Here is a 22,122-nt window from a genome sequence, read left to right on the forward strand (position 1 = left end):
ATAGCTAGCAAGAACTTGATTCCACCCCTGAATTATATTTTTGCTGCTTTTGTTGTCTTCCTGAAGATCCAGGAAAGTAAAAGAAGCTATATGAAAAGAGATAAAGAAGTATCACCAACATTATATGGTGAGATCTTGCTCCTGGGCTAACCTTAGCCCTCTGCTCATCTCTGTCTACTTCCTACCACATAGGTTTCTCAAATCCATCTTCAGTCTCAACTGCTACTATTTTCCACATATCAAAATAATTTGGTTTATTCTGTGATCCTTGATTTCTCAACCTGTCTACTTGTCTGTAGCAATGAATGCATGGATCCATCCCATCTTCTTATCTTTGAAGGACTCTGAGTCCATTTCTTGGACAAGATGCCCCTTAACAACTGCAATCTGGATCCTCTCTTATCTTATTTCACATTTGCTTTCTCCACCTGCAGTGTTGCAAGTTCCAGATTAATCCTTATCAATTCTCCAATATCAATTACATCTTTATTCAACATCTGTGTAAATATAAAGGTTGGGGAAAAAAAACTGTAAGAGATTTCTTTATTTGGAATAGCCTAGTACATTTGTATTTGATTTCCCGGAATTATACTCCCTTCATCACTTGAGTTGAAAATGATAAAGGAAACTACAGTCTGAATGAACAAGTAAGATGTTACTTGAATTACAGCTTCAGTGTTTATCAGGATTCCTAAAAGATTTAGTGAAAGGAAGGTTTTGAGGATAAAGACCTGAGTGTCTTGAAATCTATTGCTTTGATACATGAACAATTCAGAGGGTAGAGAGAAAAGTCTGAAAAGAGCCTTGAACTTCCTTGCAATAGACATGTAGATGGTAATTTTATAGCAGTCCTTATAGCACTAAATTCTTAATTTCTACCTACAGACTTTAGCCTGAACTTTCTAAGAAGACATAGGCATATGTCCACTTTGAAAATTCAAAGGTTGGCATGATACAAATGTACACATCTACACAAAGAATGATACCTGAATGTACAATTACATACTTTTGATAAAGAAAGCACGTGTATAAATATTTTCACCATCTCAACTCCACTCTTAGGAACACCTCTTGCAGGTATCGGTTAAAATTGGATTTTGTGTGTACTTTTACTTGCAGGCTTTCTACAAACATGAGCTAGAAACATCTGCAGACACCTATGTGGAATCTGGAAAATTGCACATAAGAGAAAGAAATTGAAATGCAGCCGATTCTGATGCTGAGTGATACTTCAGATAATTTGGAAATGATCAATCTGCAATTATTAAACTCACCAATGTTTTATGGCATTGGGTATCCATTCTTTTGTATTACACCATGATTCTTCTTCCAGCAGGATGCAAGATATAGAATTTGGAAATCAGACACAGGTGATAGAGTTCCTTCTTCTGGGATTCACCAGTGTTCCAGAGGAGAAACTTGCACTTTTCCTGGTTTTTCTAGCAGTCTATATTCTAACTCTCGTAGGCAACGTAGGAATGATACTAGTGATAAGGCTTGAACCTCGCCTTCACACTGCCATGTACTTTTTCCTCAGCAGTTTATCATTTGTAGACATTTGTTACTCATCTGTGATTGCACCCAAAATGCTTTCTGATTTCCTTGATGAAAGTCCAACCATTTCCTTCTCTGGATGTGCCACCCAGCTTTATTTCTTTGTGGCACTTGGCACTACTGAATGTTTTCTTCTTGCAGTAATGGCTTACGATCGATATGCTGCCATATATAACCCATTGCTTTATTCAACCACTATGTCCAGGAGGTTGTGCCTTCAGTTGGTAGTGGTATCATTCATCGGTGGATTTCTGCACTCCAGCATTTATGTGACTGCAACATTTCATTTACCTTCCTGTAAAACCAATGAAATTGGTCATTTCTTCTGTGATATCCTACCTTTCTTAAAGCTTTCCTGTGTCACTTCGAAAATCATTGAAATACTGCTGTTTGTCTTCACCGCATCTATTTCACTCAGTTGCTTGTTAATAATACTTGCTTCTTACTTCTGTATTTTGTCTACCATACTGAAAATCAGTTCTGGAGGGGGACGGCAGAAGGCACTCTCCACCTGTGCTTCCCACATCACTGTTGTCATTTTATTCTATGGGACAATTTCATTCATGTACTTACGTCCTAGCACAAGTTATTCCGTGGAACAGGACAAAGTAGTATCTTTAATATACACTAGTATAACCCCCATGCTAAACCCTCTGATCTACAGTGTAAGAAACAAGGAGGTGAAGGCAGCCTTGAGGAAAATGTTAAAGAAAATCTCGTTCTAACATTAAACATAGAAATACTATGATGTACTTTTGAATTTCTTTACTATTTCATTGTACTAATTTTCTTTGCATTTATTGTCTTCCGGTATATTCCTGAGTTAAGCTGTAGTGACAGAAGTTTAATTGAGCAAAATATATGTCAGCTTTATTGACATGATGAACTTCCTTGTCTTGAGCTGTGGATGAATGCATTTATTTATTTATTTTACTTTTTTCTTCCTTAGATCTCAGTAGCAGTATGGAATGAAAGCCATGTTTAACCTGTTAATTTTTTATTTCACTCATCTGTTGATCCGATAAGGGATGAAATAACAAGTATGATAGGTACCATAACACTATTAAAGGCTTCCTTTACGTTTGTAAAAGAAGTAGCTGGGTCTCTCTTCCAGTCATCTTTCCAGATAAAGATGAAACCTAATTTCAGGTTGCAAAGAAAGCGAGAATCTGGAGTTTCTGATAGCTAAGGGACAATCTGATTGAAATGTTCCAGACAATTCAATGATGGGCATAGTAAGACCTTTGTCTTTAAAGGAGAAGAGAAGGTTTTCACTGTTCCATTGTACAAGGATGAAAGAGGACTATTGGTTTTAAGTTTCCAAAGAGACTCGCCAAATCTAGATGTAGGACTCTTTGAAGTAGCTTGGTATTATACCTAGCTTTGAAAGAGTTTGCAAAATTGAGGATGCACTTAAGGATTGCATGGGCAAACAGCAGAAAGTTTGGTTCCTGCTTTGTGAAAATAGTATAATTTTGATGCAAATTACAGGACACAAAACAACACATCTGTGAACACTTAGCTTCTGTCTAAAACAGTGCATCCAGCTGTTTCGGGATAGAATACTCTTGTGAACGTCCACAAATCAAAGGTATATTTTATGAACAATCCTGCTGGCTTTCCAGTGCATGCAGAGAGTGCTGCAAAGTAAATTACTAAGAATCAACAAACAGGGGTGGATTGTAAGAAAATATTGGTGGGGGAGGAATTTTTTTTTCAACACAGGCCCATGAGTTATTTGTCTGATACTCTTATAAGCTTTCTGTGCAGAATATACTTCAACAGCTCCCAAAAAACTGGTTGGCTCCACATCCATTTGGTTAAGTCTTTCATTTATATATATCCTGGATTTGTGGTCTGGTATTGCCAACCAACCTGCTCTTGAACCAATTGCCAAGAAATGAGGCAATTACACTGCCAACCAGTGGCACACGCACACACACACACACACACACTGTCTCTCACAGACATAGACATACATTGTGCTATTGTGTTGATGCTTATGTGCTCACTTAGGGGCAGATTTTAAAAGAAGCGTGCGTGGCCTACATGTGTGCGCGCTACCCAGCGCACGCATATGTACGCCCAATTTAATAACATGCGCGCGCAGGCGCACGCATGTTATAAAATCCGAGGCTGGCACGCGCAAGGGGGTGCACAATTGTGCACCTTGCTTGTGCCGAGCCATGCTGCCTTCCTCCATTCCCTTCCCCCTAACCTAACCTTCCCACCTCTTCCCCTAACTTTTCCCCCCCTAGCCCTACTCTAACCCCACCCTGACCTTTATTTTACCTTTTGTGCGTGATCCCCGGCACAGCGGCAAATATGGCCACTGTGCCGGGAGGCTGACCCCGCCCCTTTAGTAAAGCCCCAGGACTTACACGCGTCCCGGGGCTTTATGCGCATCGCCGGGGCCTTTTGAAAATAGGCCCGGCGCGCGTAACCTTTTTAAAATCCGGCCCTTAGTGAATGCCTCCCACATCATTATGTAAACTTCTTGCTTGCTGCCAGCCTTTCCTACCCCCTTCTATGCACCCTGTCTCTCCAGGAGACTCACTGGTTCCACAGCCAGCACAGAGCTCAGCCCAGCCATGTAAGCCAGAATCCTCACTAACAATGCAAGGCGTTTCCTCCTGGCTCGCCCCTTCCCTTCCTATGACTGTACCTTGCCTCCATTTCTCTGGTCCCCTCACCAGTGCATTCCACTGACTGCTTACCACAGAGTCTGCTGCTTTTTCAATATAGTTCTCAAGTAGGGAGGACCAGAAGTAATCCATGCTGCTGGCTTCTTTTAAGGTTAAAAACAAAAAGAAAAATGTACCCATGGCTTAGATAGGACACATCACTGGTGCAACTGAGACTGGGGATATCGACTGACCAAAAGCAGAGTTTGAGATGAAATCCTGTTTTCCCACATGAAGCCAGTGCAGCCAGGGCTAGTGCATGGGTATTAAGCACACTAGGTGAACCTTAAAGCCTTGTACCCTCCACACACACAATTATAAATTATACATTTATAAAAGGATCTACATGAAAACGACAAAGTACAGTATTCTCAGGTAAAAATATAAATTTACAGCAACATGATTATTATATTTACATGCACTGCAGTGCTGCCAACCAGAAAACCCTGCAAAAAAAAAAAAAAAAAAAAAGATTCTTGAAGCCTATATGGTATTAGGATTATTGTTATGCATGTTGGGTGTGGGTTTGTCACTCAGAAAGCCTTGAGTAAACAAAATTACAATTACAATATAGTAAACCTCCCATACCAAAATAGCACTAACAGCCAGCACAAATCATGGTGAACCTGGAAGATGTAGTAGGCCAGACTGACAAACTGAAGAGTAGTAAATCACCTAGTCTGGATGGTATATACCCCATTACAAACAAATCCTTGACATTCAGCCAGCCTACATGCATAATTCATTATTTTGCATGTGTGAGAGAAAGGGTGGGGGAAGCTTGCTGGGCAGACTGGATGGGCCATTTGGTCTTCTTCTGCCGTCATTTCTATGTTTCTATGTATCGTCTGACTAAGCTTTGGAACATGTCCCTTGTTTGAAGGCCTATTTACAAAGCCTCACTAACTACCATGCATTAAGTGGCCGAAACTGGTGCTTAGCAGACAGTAAAACACATTAGTGTACACTATCTAAAATAGCATGCACTATTGGCTGAAAAAAATCTGGTACCATGTGCACAAGTTAATGAGCTGCTTCACATGGAAATGCATGGAAAGCAACTCATGGATATGCAAAAGGCCCTCTCATGCAACCCCTCAACCCCTGTAAGAACCCTCTCTCACACACACACACACATACACACACATACACAATCACATGCAGATTCAATGTAAGGAACACTTTTGGAAATGTTGTGCAGTCAATAAATTATACTTTTCCAAAATGTTCCTAAATAAAATGACAAAAAACAAATGCATATTTTATTGGTTCCTTCAACAGAAGAATAAATGAGCATGGAGAATTTAACCTTCCAGTCACCAGAGCTTAAGTGAAAATCTGCTTCCACTATTTGTTGACAGAGACAGGCAGGGTCAAACAAAGAACTTTAGAAAACAACTATGATGTTTCAACCCTTCTCTTCATCTCTTCTCTTTCGGGCCGATACAGTAAAGTCCGCGGGAGAGCGGACGAATTCCCGCTCTCCCGGCACATGCACCGGACCTTCGCCAGTGCGCGTGATTCTCTATTTCAATTAGGTGACGTGGTAGATCCGGGTAAAAGGAGGCGCTAGGGACACTAGCGCGTCCCTAGCGCCTCCTTTTTGATAGGAGCGGCGGCTGTCAGTGGGTTTGACAGCCGACGCTCAATTTTGCCGGCATCGGTTCTCGAGCCCACTGATAGCCACAGGCTTGGAAACCAGATGCCGGCAAAATTGAGCGTCCGGTTTTCGGCCCGACAGCCGCCGGCCGAATTCAATTTTTTTTTTTTTTACTTTTCTGGACTTCCGACTTAATATCGCTATGATATTAAGTCGGAGGGTGCACAGAAAAGCAGTTTTTACTGCTTTTCTGTGCACTTTCCCGGCACCGGAAGGAATTAGCGCAGACCTTTGGGTCAGCGCTAATTTCTGAAAGTAAAATGTGTGGCTTGGCTGCACATTTTACTTTCTGTATCCCACGTGCATACCTAATAGGGCCCTCAACATGCATTTGCATGTTGAGGGCGCTATTAGGTGCCACGGGTTGGACGTGCGTCTTCCTCCCCTTACTGAATAAGGGGTAAGGGAAAACGCGCGTCCAAGAGCAGGCTAAAGGTGCGCTCCCCCACCAGGTGTGCACAGGTGTGCCGCCCCACCAGGTGTGCACAGGGCGGCACACCTGGTGGGGCAGCGTTGAGAAGAGGGAGAGGCCCGTGCTACCACCAGTGGACCCGATCCCATTGGCGGAGGAGCCCCATGGTACCACCAGTGGACCCAGTCCCACTGGTGGAGGAAGAAGCAGGAGGCCATAGCAGAAGAGGAAGCCCATCTGGCAGTTTCTCCTCATGTGATAGCACCGCAAGTGTTGCATTACCTCAGGGTCAGCACATGAAGAGGAGCCACAGAACAACTGCTGTCTACAAGGAAGGTGGCACAGTTTGGCAGCAGCAGTGGAGTAGGAATGACCTTGGACCCTGACTCCTGGTCTGCATGCGTGTGTGAGTGCATGGAAGGTTGCCCATGATGGGTGTGTTTGTATGTGATTGGGAGGCTGCCTGGGATGTATATGTGTATGTGTTTGTGAATGGGAGACTGCCTTGGATGGGTGTGCGTATAAATGGGGGCTGCAGGTGGATTCCAACCTGTCAGCAGCTGAAATGAAGATGAGGGCCTGGGACTACTAGTAAATCCCAAACAGAGAAGAGCTGGAGACACCTGTGGGTTTGTCTGAGAGGAAGCGTATGTGTGTATGAGCTTGTATGTGTGTCTATATATAAGAAAGAGAGGAGAAGGTTTGTGCATCCTACTCCCACTAATTCACGACAATCTCAGGGTGACTGAAAATCAAAAGCTCCCAGGTATAGAAAGCGTGATTTTTAAAATCCTTTCTAGTTTTATTTTCCAGGTGTTATTTGATGTGTCTGCTCTTTTGAAATATTTTATTGGTGTTTGGAACATTAAAAAAAAACTTGTATATGAGTTTTTAATTATTCAATCTTTTATTCATCAGTTTTGTTTTTTTTAATAATAATAATATGTTTTTAGTATTATGATTATGTATTTATTTTATTTCTTGATGTTATTGTTTGACATGTGAGGAATGGTGATGGTTCTGTTTTTTCATTGTTGCACTGCATAGAGTGTGTGGCTTCTTGCGGTTTCCAGTTCTTGTCTGCGCGTTTGTATTTCTACTCTATGGTTGCTCTATTCTGTGTTTGGTGAGCGTCTGCTTATGTTCTGCATGTGTGACTGAGGTGAGACATTCTCCTGATAGGAAGTATATTAGTATATTCAGACTTTCAGAGGGTGAAGTCCACACCCAACACACACATCACAATAGGCCTAAGACCATATAGGTTCCAGGTGTTTTTTTGCAGGGATTTCTGTTTGACATCACAGCAGTGCATGCAAATATAATGTAAGATAGTTTTACCTCAGAATACTGTATTTTGATATTTTCATGTTAAATATGAAAACATAAATCTTAACTGTATGTATGTGTGTGTGGAATGGAGTGGGGGAGGCATTGAGCAAGGCTATAAGGTTCACCTAGGGTACTTAATACTCTTGCACCAGCCATGAGTTCCGGGGGGGGAAGGGGCAGCACAGTAAGGGGTAGATTTTCAAAGTGTTATGTGCGTACCACTTTGAAACCTACCCCTGTGTGTGCCTATTTTGCATATGCTCGGCGGCGCGTGCAAGCCCCGGGACGCGCGTATGTCCCAGGGCTTTGAAAAAGGGGCAGTCCGGGGGAGGTCCCGAGTCCTCCGGCACAAATGGCTGTGCCGGGGGTTGACGCGCCAGCAGCTGGCCGGCGCACGCAAGATATGCCTGCCTTGGGCAGGCGTAAAAAATAGAATAAGGTGGGGGGGGGGTGCGGAAAAAAAGTTCCCTCCGAGGCCGCTCCAATTTCAGAGCGGCCTCGGAGGGAACGGGGAAAGCCATCGGGGCTCCCCTAGGGCTCGGCGCGCGCAAGATGCACAAGTGTGCACCCCCTTGCGCACGCCGACCCCGGATTTTAACACATGCTTGTGGCAGCGTGCGCATGTTATAAAACCGGGTGTACATTTGTGCGTGCCGGGTAGCATGCACAAATGTACCTCGTGCACGTAAGATTAAAAATCTGCCCCTAATTGTTTGCACAGGCCAGCACAAAAGCTAGCACCGTTCCTGCAATGGAGACCCTAATGAGGATCAGCAGATGTGTCCAAGGTGTTGCAGGTTTATTATTCACATCTGTGAAACTACAGATTAAGGTCTCTTAAAGACAAAGACATTGGACAATCAGATTTCACTGCCCCTTCGTTTGTTGTTTCTGAATATTATATGGTTGGGGCAATCGCCTTTTTCTTTGTGCTTAATTTATAGAGTTACACTTCAATTTAAAATAAAACTAGGAATTTTAATTCCATTTTTACAGTAATTTTCAACCTAGAGTACACTCTGATGCTCTCGGCCATTTTAAATTGTGCTTTGTCGTTATTTGCCTTCTACTTCAATGTAGTTGGTTTGATAAACAGACACATAATTCTGCTTAAAATGACATTATGTTATCTTCTTGATCACATGAGTGCTTTGATGATAACATCATCAGAAGGGAATTCTCCTTTCTTACACATTTAGGATTATAATCTGAGTAGAGTCAGGTTTGGGGATTCTTTTGTATAGAGGAAATGGATTACATCCTGAGACCACAAGTGGAAAATTACATGAATTATGTCTCAAGATAAATGCAATAATGAGAAGGAATTCCCTTGCTGTTATCTGTCTCCATGGATTTAAAACTAACTGGCAGCAGACTTCATAATGTGTTACACTGTATAAAGCAGTGACCAAGCATCTATCTCAATCACAAAACTCCCCAATGCAACTAATCAGCAACAATAAATACAGCTGCTTCTGATATCGTTAGCATGAACTTGATACCGCACCGGAATAATCACTTTGCTGCGTTTATGGTCTTCCAAAAAAATCCAGGAAATCTAAATGAGAAGCTATTTGAAGAAAGATAAAGAAATCCCACCACCAAAATTATAAGGGTAAGGAAAGTAAGCTATGAGGTGAGACCCCAGCTTCTGGGATATCCTTAACCCTATGCTCATCTCAGTCTACTTCCTACCCCATAGGTTTCTTATGTCCTTCTTCAGTTTCAGCTGCTAGTATTTTCCACTTATCAAGACGTTTTAGTTTATTTTGTGATCCTGGAGTGCTCAACCTGTGAACTTGTCTTCACCAACAAATGCATGGATCCATCCTCATGTTCTTATCACTGAAGATCTCTGTGTCCATTTCTCAAGCAAGAAGCCCTCAGCAGCTGCAATCTGAATCCTCTTGTACCTTATTTCCGATCCCACCCACACCTCCTCCCCCTTCAGTGGTGCAAGATCGGGATGAATCCTTATTATTTCTGCACTATCAATAAACATTTTGTAATATCTGTGTCAAAATAAAGGTTGTAAAACAACAAGAAGAAATTCCTTAATTTGGAATAGCCTAGTACATTTGCAGCAGGCTTCTCAGATTTATAATCCCTTTATCAGATGAAAGCAAACTGATCACATTAAAGTAGAAACAGAATGTACAAGTAAGATGTTGCTTGAATTACAATAGCGGTGTTTATCAGGGCTCGGAAAAGATTTAGTGAAGGGAATGGTTTGATGCGAAATACCTGGGTGTCTTGAAGTCTATTTGTTTGGATATATGAAGAATTCTGAGGATAAAAAGTCTTTTAAGGGCCTTGAACTTCCTTACAATAGAGAGTAATTTTATAACACACCCCATGCAGGGCTAAATTCTCTGTACCCACAAGCTTTGCCTGAATTTTCTAAGCAGGCGTATGTCCATAAATCCGCTTTCAAAATTCAAGGGTTGTCCCGGTACTCACATACATGTACTTGAAAAAGTCTTATTACTGCTTTTGAACAGGTATAACTTTCTGCACGTATACTTTAAAAAAAATTAAGAAAATGTGCATACATGTTTTATCCTTTTCAACTCTGCCCTTAAGAACGTCTTTTGCTTGTGCAGGTTAAAGTACACATGAACTGGTATTTTGCATGTACTTTTCCATGCACAACCCTCTGACAGGTTTCTAAGTACCATTTATGTGCATATAATAGGGTATTATGCCTGTAAATCACTTTGAAAAATCAAGCATAGCGTGGACAATTTTGAAAGCAATATCGTCTTGTAGACCAGATCCTTGCACCTAGCTTGCCCTGTCTGAAAATCCTTTGGCCATGTAATTTTAGATGGAAGCACAGAGGCAGTCTCAGGGGCATGATATGTGTCAGGGAGGGAAATATCATGCATACGGTCATTTTCAAAAGCACAAGAGCTAATTTAGTTTGCTAGGATGCTCAACCCACACATCAAATGCACAGTTCATGGGTGTTTTATTTTATGCTTATTATCAAAGATAAACTACTCAGGCTGATTCTCTTTCTACATAAGCATAAAATACATAACTTAAAAGCATCTGCAAACAACTATGTAGGATACTGGAAAATTGCATTCTTAGAGAACATAAGGGAAAGTGGATAAAATGAGGCTGATTCTGATGTTTTCTGAGTGATATTTCAGAGCACATACATGGAATACAAATTTTGCTTTTCATTTGCATCAAGCGTTTTCAACCTCCCAACTATTCCATCGTGTTTAAATGTATGTTCTTGTTATACAGTGAATTACAGATTATGGTTTCAAAGTTCCTTTTCACTAATATGCAATGGTTAATTTCACTGATGTTTTATGGCATTGGGAAGTCATTCTTCTGTATTACACCTTCATTCTTCTTCAAGCAGGATGCAAGATATGGAACCTGGAAATCAGACACTGGCAATCGAGTTCCTTCTTCTGGGATTCACCGAATTTCCAGAAGAGAAACTTTCACTTTTCCTGGTTTTTCTAGCAGTCTACATTTTAACTCTTGTAGGCAACCTTGGAATGATACTAGTGATACAGCTTGCACCGCGTCTCCACACCCCCATGTACTTTTTCCTCAGCAGCTTATCATTTGTAGACACCTGTTACTCATCGATAAGTGCACCCAAAATGCTTGCTGACTTTCTTGTTGAAAGCCCGGCCATTTCCTTCTCTGGATGTGCCGCCCAACTTTATTTCTTTGTGGCATTCGGGACTACTGAAAGTTTTCTTCTTGCAGCAATGGCTTATGATCGATATGCTGCCATATATAACCCATTGCTTTATTCAATCACAATGTCCAAGAGATTGTGCCTTCAGCTGGTAGCGTTATCGTTCATTGGTGGATTTCTACACTCCAGTATATATGTGATTGCAATATTTCGTTTGCCTTTTTGTAAATCTAATGAAATCAACAATTTCTTCTGTGATATCCTATCTCTTTTAAAACTTTCTTGTGTCAGTACCAAAATCATCGAAATACTGCTGTTTGCCTTCACTGGCTCCATTTCAATGACTTGCTTGTTAATAATACTTATTTCTTACTTCTATATTTTATCTACCATTCTGAAAATCAGTTCTAGGGAGGGAAGGCAGAAAGCATTTTCTACCTGTGCTTCCCACTTCACTATTGTCACATTATCCTATGGGACAATTTCATTCATATACTTGCGTCCTAGCACAAGTCATTCAGTAGAACAGGACAAAGTGGTGTCTTTAATTTACACTAATATAATCCCCATGTTGAACCCTTTGATCTACAGTGTTAGGAACAAAGAGGTAAAGGCAGCCTTAAGGAAAATATTAATGAAAACCTTGTTCTAACCTTTGTGAGAGAAAAGATAAAATGTACTCTTGAATTTCTTTACTATTTAATTGTACTATTCTTTTTTGCATTTATTCTTACCTGGTATAGTCCTGGGTTAAGATTTAGTGTCAGAAGTTTAATTGGGCAAAATGTAAATCAGTTTTTGACACAATTATGTCTCTTGAGCTGTTGCTGATTTTTTTTTCCACTCTCTCAGAGTTCAGAAGTATGGAATAAAACATGTTGCTGCCTAATTTTATTTTTTTCACTGATGATCTTATACTTTTCTTTTGAAGTCCAAATTTGATGGACCATGATATTATTTTGGGCTTCCTTTACATTTGCTAAAGAACTGCCTGGTCTCTGGTCCAGTCATCTTTCCAAAAAAAAAGATCGAAACCTAATTCCAGGTTGTAAAGAAAGCAAAGACAAAATATATAGTTTTCCTAACTAAATCTTCCAGACAATTCAATGATGGGCAGAATAAGACCTTTATCTTTCAAAAAGAAAATGAGAAGAGAGGGTTTTCGGTGTGTCTGTGGACAAAGATGAAAGAAGAGTATTGGCTGTAAAGCGGCATGCCAAATCCAGATGCAGGATGCCTCAAAACAACTTGATACTATACCTAGATTTCAAAGATTCCACATAACTGAGATTGCACTTGATAGCATAAGCGAAAGAGATCAATGTCTAGGTTATGCCTGGTGGAAATGGTATAGTTTTGATCCAACTTACAGGATGCAAACCAACACATCTGTTGTTACACACACATATGTGCATGCAAGAGCAGCCCAATGCGTGGGAATAAGGGGCAGTCATGGTATGTCAGGTGCATTCTGGGTTTGGGCCAACATTTTTCATGCAAATCCATATTTTAAATTTGATGGCTGCAGCATGCAGCGGGCTATTAGCTGCACATATTAATTTCTTCTCTTGACGAGGTATAAGTCTGAAGAAAACTCGTTTTAGGCCAAAAACCACTGGATGAGGGACCCGAGTAAACAGGGGGGGGTGCAGGCTGAAGAATCAAAATTACGCAAGCAAATCCTACTTTATTTTCACACGTAAATATATATATATATATGCATGCATATTTTTTTAAACAGGCAGGAAAAGTATGTGCGTTCAGTGCATTGACATACAATTTCAAAGCATTGCATGTATTCATGCATAAGCATACATATGCATGTAGTTTCAGGTAAAGTTATTGCGTGTTTTATAATAAGGCTCGTATGTGATACACACAGGTTATAAAAATATCATGGTAAAATTACGCACAGCCATATGCTTACATGCTGCCACACATACAGTTGTTTGAAAGTTGCCCTCCCTGCTTGTATCTGCAGCAGTGCATCCAAGCTGTTCCAAGAGAATAATCTGGTTGTAAACCTCCATAGAAAAGGTATATTATGCCAGCAGTCCTGCTGCTTTGCAACATATGAAGAGTTTACTGCAAAGTAAATCACTAAGATTGCCCTGTTTTTGAAAGGGACTGTTATTAGCTTCATACAGTGCCACAGGATTGAGGACATAATATACAGGTTTGTGGAAGTTCACGAAAAAAATAATTCTCTCCTGTAATAGCTGTATGCTGTACATTAGATACAAGTTATATGCCCATGCTTGCTTCTAGGTAGGTCCACAGTAACCACAAATCCAGTCTGGGATTGATATACTAGTCCCTTCATTATCCCATTTGGAAGTATGCTCAAATACAAAGAACGCATTGGTCATTCATATAGCAGAATTGCTCACGCTATTAAGTAACGTCAATGCTGCAATTTTATTTTAAATAAATGGTTTTCAAACTTTTATCTCCCCTGAAGCAGGAACTGTTCATCCATCAGGCAAACTTAGAACACACCTAGGGCACAAATATTTAGGAAGTGACAATGCTGGATAATTCATGGTACTCTCCCACCAGAGGTGCCTTCCCCAGGAGCTCTCCCTCTCCCCTCCCCCCCCCCACCCACCCCCACAGACACACAACTAAATGTGGTGAAGACCAGTATAATGGCCGTGCACAAAAAAATAAAGTTTGTATACATTTCTGGAGGACAAGTTTATTAACAACTATTAGTCAAGTAGGTTTGGGCATTACCACATCTTGCTTCCTTGGAAATGAACAACACAGAATGGATCTCCCTATGAGAATCTGTTGGGTACTTCTTTCGGGTGACCCAGCTTGGCCACTGTCAGAGATATTCATTTATTTTATTTTAAAGATCTATTACCCACACTTCACCAATAATGTTTATGGAATAAAACAAACAAATAATAATAAAAGCATAAGAAAAAATAATATCAACAACTATTGAAAGTATGTCATCTGCATCAGACAGTAGTTGTTATGAATTGATTCAAGAAGGCCTAGGGATAGATTACTTGCTGCTACCTGAAACTTCGAGGATCTAGCTCAAATGCTTCCTTGAACAAAAAGGTTTTCAGAGCTTGTTTGAAAGTCTTTGTCATGGTGCGTATGTATCCAGGCAGTGTGTTACAATATAATGGGCCTATAATGGAAAAAGCCTAATCACAATTTTCATCTAGGTGGGCCAATCGAGGGGAGGGTCTTGCTAGTCATGAGACATGTGACATTGACTGTCAGAGATGATGCTGGACCTGATAGACCATTGGACTGACCCAATATGGAATTTCTTTCATATATATATATATATATATATAGATAGTAAAAAGGAAGATTATCTCATCTCCTATATCAGATTTCTCTATAAACAGCTACAAACATCTGCTTTATTCAAAGATCAAAGCACTCCGAAAATTAATTGCGTTTTTCAAATCATTCTGAGATACATGGGTCCCTCACTAAATAAAGAGTATCTATAAATATTTCATTACATATAACAGGGATAAAAAAAATGTTTAAAACTTATAAACACGGTTACATGACAGGCATTCTGGTCTGTTTTTTCAGGACCAAAATATACATTATATTCATTCCCTTATCCAACTCACACACAAGAACATATCCAGCTTTTAAAGAAACCATATGTTATTAGTTTCTGTAGAAATTCAATGCTAACCATCAAGAGAACTATAAATTCTCTGCTGTCACCTTCAGAAATCACAGATTGCACTTCACTATATTCTCTTCTTGTTTAATATGTCTTTTTTTTTTTCCTGTGATATCTCGCCTTTATTAAAGTTTTCCTGTGCGAGTACCAAATTCACTGAAATACTGCTTTTTCCTGTCACGGCTGCTTATTAATAATATTTGTCTCTTGCCTTTAGATCTTGCCAACCATACTGAAAATCATTTCTAGGGGAGGGAAGGCAGAGAACGTTCTTTGATTGCCCATTCCCCCGTCACATTATGCTAGGGAGCGATTTAATTCATGTACTTACGCCCTGGCTTAGGTAGAACAGGATGAAGTGGGGTCTGCAACTGATGCTATTCTAAGTTTAATCTTCTATGTCAAATCCTCTGATCTTCAGTGTAAGGAGCATGGAGATAAAGGCAGAACAAGGAAAACATGAAAATTCACGAGGTCTCAAATGATATAAAATATAAAAAGAGTCACAAATATTAAAGAGGTGTACAATGCTTGGAAGGTGATTTTATTTTAATATTAGCAGAAATATCTGATCTTTGCCTGGTTAGGAGGAACCTTCCTAGAGTTCCCCATTACCGGGAAAGTTATGACATCTTTATTAGGGATGTGAATCGTTTTTTGACAATTTAAAATATCGTCCGATATATTTTAAATCGTCAAAAATCGTTAGGGCCACGCTACAATAACAATTCCCCCGATTTATCGTCAAAAAATCGTAAATCGGGGGAAGGGGAGGGGGAAGGGAGAGGGCGGGAAAACCGGCACACTAAAACACCCCTAAAACCCACCCCCGACCCTTTAAATTAAATCCCCAACCCTCCCGAACCCCCCCAAAATGCCTTAAATTACCTGGGGGTCCAGCGGGGGTCTGGAACGGCCTCCTGAAATCGAATCGTTTTGTCTTCAGCCGGCGCCATTTTGCACCGCCATTTTGCAAAATGGCGGCGCAAAATGGCACCGGCCATAGACCAACACGATTCGACTGCAGGAGGTCGTTCCGGACCCCCGCTGGACTTTTGGCAAGTCTTGTGGGGGTCAGGAGGCCCCCCCAAGCTGGCCAAAAGTCCCTGGGGGTCCAGCTGGGGTCCGGGAGCGATCTCCTGCCGCGAATCATTTTTCCGTACGGAAAATGGCGCCGCAAAATGGCGCGGCTGAAGACAACATGATTCGATTTCAGGAGGCCGTTCCGGACCCCTGCTGGACCCCCAGGTAATTTAAGGCATTTTGGGGGGGTTCGGGAGGGTGGGGGATTTAATTTAAAGGGTCGGGGTGGGTTTTAGGGTGTTTTAGTGTGCCGGCTCACGATTTTCACGATTTTCACGATACTTTAAACACCCAAACGGCAACAATACGATTCCCTCCCCCTCCCAGCAGAAATCGATCGTTAAGACGATCGAGGACACGATTCACATCTCTAATCTTTATCCAACTGATTAAAGCCTCTTGCTACACAAGGTTTGGGGGCTGACAGAAGGCCTGCCTTCTTCTTTGTCTGGACCCAAGGGGATATGGAAGGCAAATATCCCTCCCTGCCCAGCCCTGTAGAGCCATGAGAAACCTTTACCTCGCTCCCTAGCTGCCCTCATCCTATCTCGAGGAGCCATGAGAAAGCCTGCCTGCTTGTCATAATGCCTCTATATCGCTCCTTGGTGAGACCGCACCTTGAATACTGTGTGCAATTCTGGCCACCGCATCTCAAAAAAGATATAATTACGATGGAGAAGGTACAGAGAAGGGCGACCAAAATGATAACGGGCATGGAACAACTCCCCTATGAGGAAAGGCTGAAGAGATTAGGGCTGTTCAGCTTGGAGAAGAGACGGCTGAGGGGGGATACGATAGAGGTCTTTAAGATCATGAGAGGTCTTGAATGAGTAGATATGAATTGGTTATTTACACTTTCAGATAATAGAAGGAGTAGGGGGCATTCCATGAAGTTAGCAAGTAGCACATTTTTCACTCAACACACAATAAATCTCTGGAATTTGTTGTCAGAGGATGTGGTTAGTGCAGTTAGTGTAGCTGGGTTCAAAAAAGGTTTGGATAAGTTAAGAACATAAGAACATAAGAAAATGCCATACTGGGTCAGACCAAGGGTCCATCAAGCCCAGCATCCTGTTTCCAACAGTGGCCAATCCAGGCCATAAGAACCTGGCAAGTACCCAAAAACTAAGTCTATTCCATGTAACCATTGCTAAGTTCTTGGAGGAGAAGTCCATTAACGGCTATTAATCAAGTTTACTTAGGGAATAGCTAGCTACTGCTATTAATTGCATCAGTAGCATGGGATCTTATTAGTGTTTGGGTACGTGCCAGGTTCTTGTGGCCTGGTTTGGCCTCTGTTGGAATCAGGATGCTGGGCTTGATGGATCCTTGGTCTGACCCAAGGATCCATCTTTTCATCCAGCCCTGAGAAGGTACAGAAGACCAACCTCCCCTCCTTCTTTGGTCAAAATGAGTGGCAATTTGTAATTGTTTTTAATTCCTATGTTTGTGGGCAGGGCTGGGCTGCTTCTTCTAGACCAGTGGTTTCCAACCCTGTCCTGGGGACCCCCCAGCCAGTCAGGTTTTCAGGATATCCACAATGAATATGAATAAGAAAATTTGCATGCACTGTCTCCATAACATGCAAATTTTCTCTCATGCATGTTCATTGTGGATATCCTGAAAACCCAACTGGCTGGGGGGTCCCCAGGACAGGGTTGGGAACTACTGTTCTAGATGGACACATAAGTAGTCAGAGTGTCTTTCCAACATTTGCCCTGACATAAAAGTAAATTAATTGTATATCTTTACCAGTGTGACTGGCACAGTCCTTCCCTCAGAGCCAGCAAAGAGAAGGAGGCGGCAAACCTTCCTCTCACACTTTAAGTCTAGGCTGAGAGGAATGGAGAGGGGAGGGAGGGAAGCAGGCTTTCCTATGGCTCCTGGCGCGCGCATGTTATAAAATTTTGGGTCGGTGTGCGCAAGGGGGGGGTATAAATTTGCAAATACGCGCAGTGACGCATCGGGGCCTTCCACAGTTTCCTCCCAGACTGCTCCAATTAAGGAGCCCTCCCCCATCCCTATCCTAACTACCCTAATTTTTTTAACTAACCTTTTGCTCCTGCAAAGGAGCAGGAGCAAGTTGCGTGTGCCGGCATCCTGTCGGTGCGCGCTCCCCCGGCACAGCGGCAAATGGCTGCTGTACCAGGCACTTCTAGCTCCTCCCTGCCCCTGGACCACCCCACCCAGAAAACGCCCCCCGGCCTGCCCCTTTCAGAAAGGCCCACACTTATGCACATACCAGCCTTTATGCGCGTGGCCGGGCCTTTTTGAAAATAAGCGCAGTGCGTGCTAGGCCCGGCCACGTGCTTAAAGGCCAGATTTTACGTGCATGGCCTTCTGAAAATCTGCCTTTCATAAAATATCAGTAATAAGCTTTAATGAAAAAAAACTCATGTGCTTGCCTTAACATTAATGTAAAAAAAAATTCTACTTATATGGGAAAAATAATTTGTGTTAACTGTAAAACGTTAATTACACTTTGAGGTTGTGGTTAATGTTTGCAGAAAGCATCAGCAGGCTAACACATGTGCCGATATTTTAACCATAACCCCTTCCCTCAAGGGCTGTCAGTAGCCTGATGTCACACAGCCCTGCCCCCCAGTAGCACAAGAGTCTCCCTTGTAACCCAAAGACCCCTTCCCCCAATGTGGCACGAAGGGTCCCTCTTCCCAAAGGACCCATCACTTTCCAAGAGTTTCAAGGTGCTTCCTACCCCAAACATCCCCTCCCACCCATCCACGCATCAGGTTCCCCATCTCACCTTAGCTCATCCTAAGCTGGTCAAGCTATTGAGGGCAGGCGAAATCCATGTTCCCACCTTCCCTGCTCATTCCATAGATCACAATTACACTAGTTCTACGATAGGTTAAGGATGCCCCATACAAAAAAAAAAGTGGACCTGGACCCCAAGAGCTAAAACACTTTCAGACTACCATTGCTGAAAGCAGAGTATGGAAGCAGTTTAAAAGTAAGAATTAACCCATCTTATTAGTACTTGCAAAGTCGTCATTCATGCAGACGTAATGGTTGGTTTAATTGGTCCCTGAGGATGGTGGCTCAGGGAGAGGGTAGATTCAGAACTCCCCAGCACATTCCCTCTGGTGTTTTGAGTCCCTAACCAAGGGTGTATAAGAAATTAAAGAACCCAAGGGAGAAACAGAATGGCAGAGGGAGGCATTGACAACTGATTGCTAACCCTTGCTCGTTTTACTTGTTTCAGAATAGATTCCTGGACCTGGTGGAAACCAAATGTTGAGGATCAAAATGCCTCTGCCTTCATTCTCCGGTTCCCTGCCACAGGAGGAATCAAGAAAGCCAGGAACGCAACCCTACTGCAAAGGGTAAGAACCTGAATGAGTTTACTTCATGAACTACGTACAGAAATAAAGGTTAACAGAAAATTATACTATAAGTCAAAACCTTTTTATTGGACCAACAATATATTTCTTCAGTAGCTTTCTTGAGCTGACACTGCCTTATTCAGGTTCAAATGGAATAACTTTCTCATTTGACCTAAGGTAGGAAGTGTTTGCTCCTGAAAGCTAATCATGAAATGTATTAAGTTAATCCAAGAAGAAAAGTATTGCCTTATTGGTTTGGGTTTTTTTAACTTTACAGGAAGTCCTCAGACATAAGACACAATTGGTTCCTATAAACCGTGTCTTATTTCAAAATGTCATAAGTCAAAACCAAATGTCTCATGAGAACGATGGTATAAATAGGGGATTGGTTCCAGCACTAGGGCCCCATACCCTATCTTCTCCAAGACAAACAAAAACAGAGAGTAGGGCTAAATGGTAAATTTTCCCAATGGAGAAAGGTGAATAGTGGAGTGCCCCAGGGATCTGTTCTGGGACCACAGATTTTTAATATATTTATAAATGATCTGGAAATGAGAACAATGAGTGAGGTGATCAAATTTGGCGATGACACAAAATTGCTCAAAGTTCTTAAATCACAAGAGAATTGTGAGAAATTGCAAGAGGACATTGCAAAACTGGGAGATTGGGCATGCATATGGAAAATGAAATTTAATGTGGACAAATGCAAAGTGATGTACTTAGGGAAGAGTAATCCAAATTATGGCTACAGAATGCAAAGTTCCACATTAGGAGTCAACACTCAGGAAAACGATCTAGTCTCATCATTGAAAATACATTAAAATCTTCAACTCAGTGTGCAGCGACAGCCAAGAAAGCAAATAGAATGCTCAGGATTATTAGGAAAGGAATGGAGAATAAAATAAAGAATATCATAATGCCTCTGTATTGCTCCATGGTCCGACCTTACCTTGAGTATTGTGTGCAGTTCTGGTCACCACATCTTAAAAAAGATATAGCAGAATTAGAAAAGATACAGAGAAGGATGAACAAAATTATAAAGGGGATGGAACAATTCCCCTATGAAGAAAGGCTAAAGAGGTTAGGACTCTTTAGCTTGGAGAAGAGAGGGCTGAGGGGAGCTATGATAGAGGTCCATAAAATAATGAGTGGAATGAAACGAGTAAATGTTAATCAGTTGTTTACTCTTTCAAAAAGTACAAGGACCAGGGAACACACAATAAAGCTACTGGTTAATACATTTAAAACTAAAAAAAAATGTTTTATTCAAACTATAATTAAGCTCTGGAATTCATTGCCAGAGGATGTGGTGAAAGATATTACTGGAGCTGCATTGAAAAGGTTTTGGACAAGTTCTTGGAGGAGGCTGCAGATATCCACTATTTATTCTTGGGATTAGCAGCTTGGAATCTTTCTACCCCTTGGGATCCTGCCAGGTACTGGTGACCTGGATTAACCTCTGTTGGAAATAGGATGCTGGGCTTGATAGATCTTTGGTCTGATCCAGTATAGCACGTCTTAGGTTTATATTCTTATATAACCTGGAATTTAATAATGTATAGAGCTGTACAAAGCAGGGATACTTTATAAAGCATTATTTATTTTTGATGAGGAAAGTGCCAAGGCATGCCTATATAAAACATTGCACTGACTCTGTTTTGAGGAGAGGAAGTCTCTGATATTCCTTCCAGTGATGAAACCTCGCCAGGCCTCATGGTCGACAGTACTGAAATGTGTGCTTCTTGGGAGATGCTTGGGAGTCTTGTAATTTGGATAATGGGTTTCAATTTAGAAATGTTGTAACTCGAAATGTCGTAAGTTGAGGACTTCCTGTATCTTCATATATTCAAGTAGAATAGCACAGGGTCCACCCTACTTTATCCATAACCTATGTCGAAATAAGGTTACACAAACAATCATTTTATTGGATGAACTCAATATTTCTGTGACTAATTTTCTAGTATTAATCACAGATACATTGAGTTAACCCAATTAGAAGATCTCTCCTACAATTTGTTCATTGACCCTGATCTCTACATATTTGAGTGGACTAATACAGCAACTGCAATTTTTTTTTCATTAACTATAATTCCCTGAAATCAGGGTGAAAAAAAAAGACAGATGTGTCTAAAACTTGGAGATTCCAGAGGCTTACTTCCATCAATGTTCAATTTAGCAGTTAACTTGAGTAGTCTGAATGTACCTGGAGTCTTAGTCTGGGCTGAATTTTCAAACAGAATGAATATGCATAAAAAACATTTTTAAACATGTATATGGGCTTTTGTACAATGCCTGGGGGGAGGGAAGCATTGTGCACATAAAGGTACACTCAAAAGCGATTTTGCACATAATTTTATGTACACTAGAAAGAGGCAATCTGGGAGCAGAGTTGGGGAGGGAAACATTCATGCACACCCCAGCAGGTATAAATGTATGCTGCACTGGGTTGCATGCACACTCACTAAGATCATACTCGCGGTCTACTGTAAAACTTCCTTCTAACTGGGTCATTCATCAAGCCATGTTGGAGCTCTAATGCACATTATATTGCAGCAATACCACGTGATATACGTGTTATTTTCCATCTTCCCACCCAGATACCCTCCCCTATTACAATGACCTTTTCTGTATACAATTTGCATATGTGAATAATACAAATGCATGCAAAGAAGGTTATTAATAAAACAATTTGATGCTAATATTTTTATGGCAG

At 41.3% G+C, this 22,122-nt stretch overlaps 3 protein-coding genes across 3 annotated transcripts in view; 2 read left to right on the forward strand and 1 right to left on the reverse strand.

Moving 5' to 3' along the window:
• Positions 1–22,122, reverse strand: part of LOC115077831 (olfactory receptor 5V1-like) — a 284,159-nt gene that overhangs the window by 248,911 nt on the left and 13,126 nt on the right. The gene's annotated exons all lie outside the window — the stretch shown is intronic.
• On the forward strand, positions 1,353–2,279 carry LOC115077308 (olfactory receptor 1020-like). Its single transcript, XM_029579600.1, has one exon. The coding sequence runs from the start codon at positions 1,479–1,481 to the stop codon at positions 2,277–2,279; it is 801 nt and encodes a 266-aa protein (XP_029435460.1). The 5' UTR covers positions 1,353–1,478.
• LOC115077833 (olfactory receptor 1052-like) lies at positions 11,023–11,964 on the forward strand. The gene has a single exon (XM_029580126.1). The coding sequence runs from the start codon at positions 11,023–11,025 to the stop codon at positions 11,962–11,964; it is 942 nt and encodes a 313-aa protein (XP_029435986.1).

This window comes from Rhinatrema bivittatum, chromosome 16 (genome assembly GCF_901001135.1).
Source record: "Rhinatrema bivittatum chromosome 16, aRhiBiv1.1, whole genome shotgun sequence".
In the NCBI taxonomy this organism is placed as follows: Eukaryota; Metazoa; Chordata; class Amphibia; order Gymnophiona; family Rhinatrematidae; genus Rhinatrema; species Rhinatrema bivittatum.

Coding starts and splice junctions, on each gene's coding strand:
- LOC115077308 (XM_029579600.1), top strand. CDS start 1,479: ATGATACTAGTGATAAGGCTTGAACCTCGCCTTCACACTGCCATGTAC.
- LOC115077833 (XM_029580126.1), top strand. CDS start 11,023: ATGCAAGATATGGAACCTGGAAATCAGACACTGGCAATCGAGTTCCTT.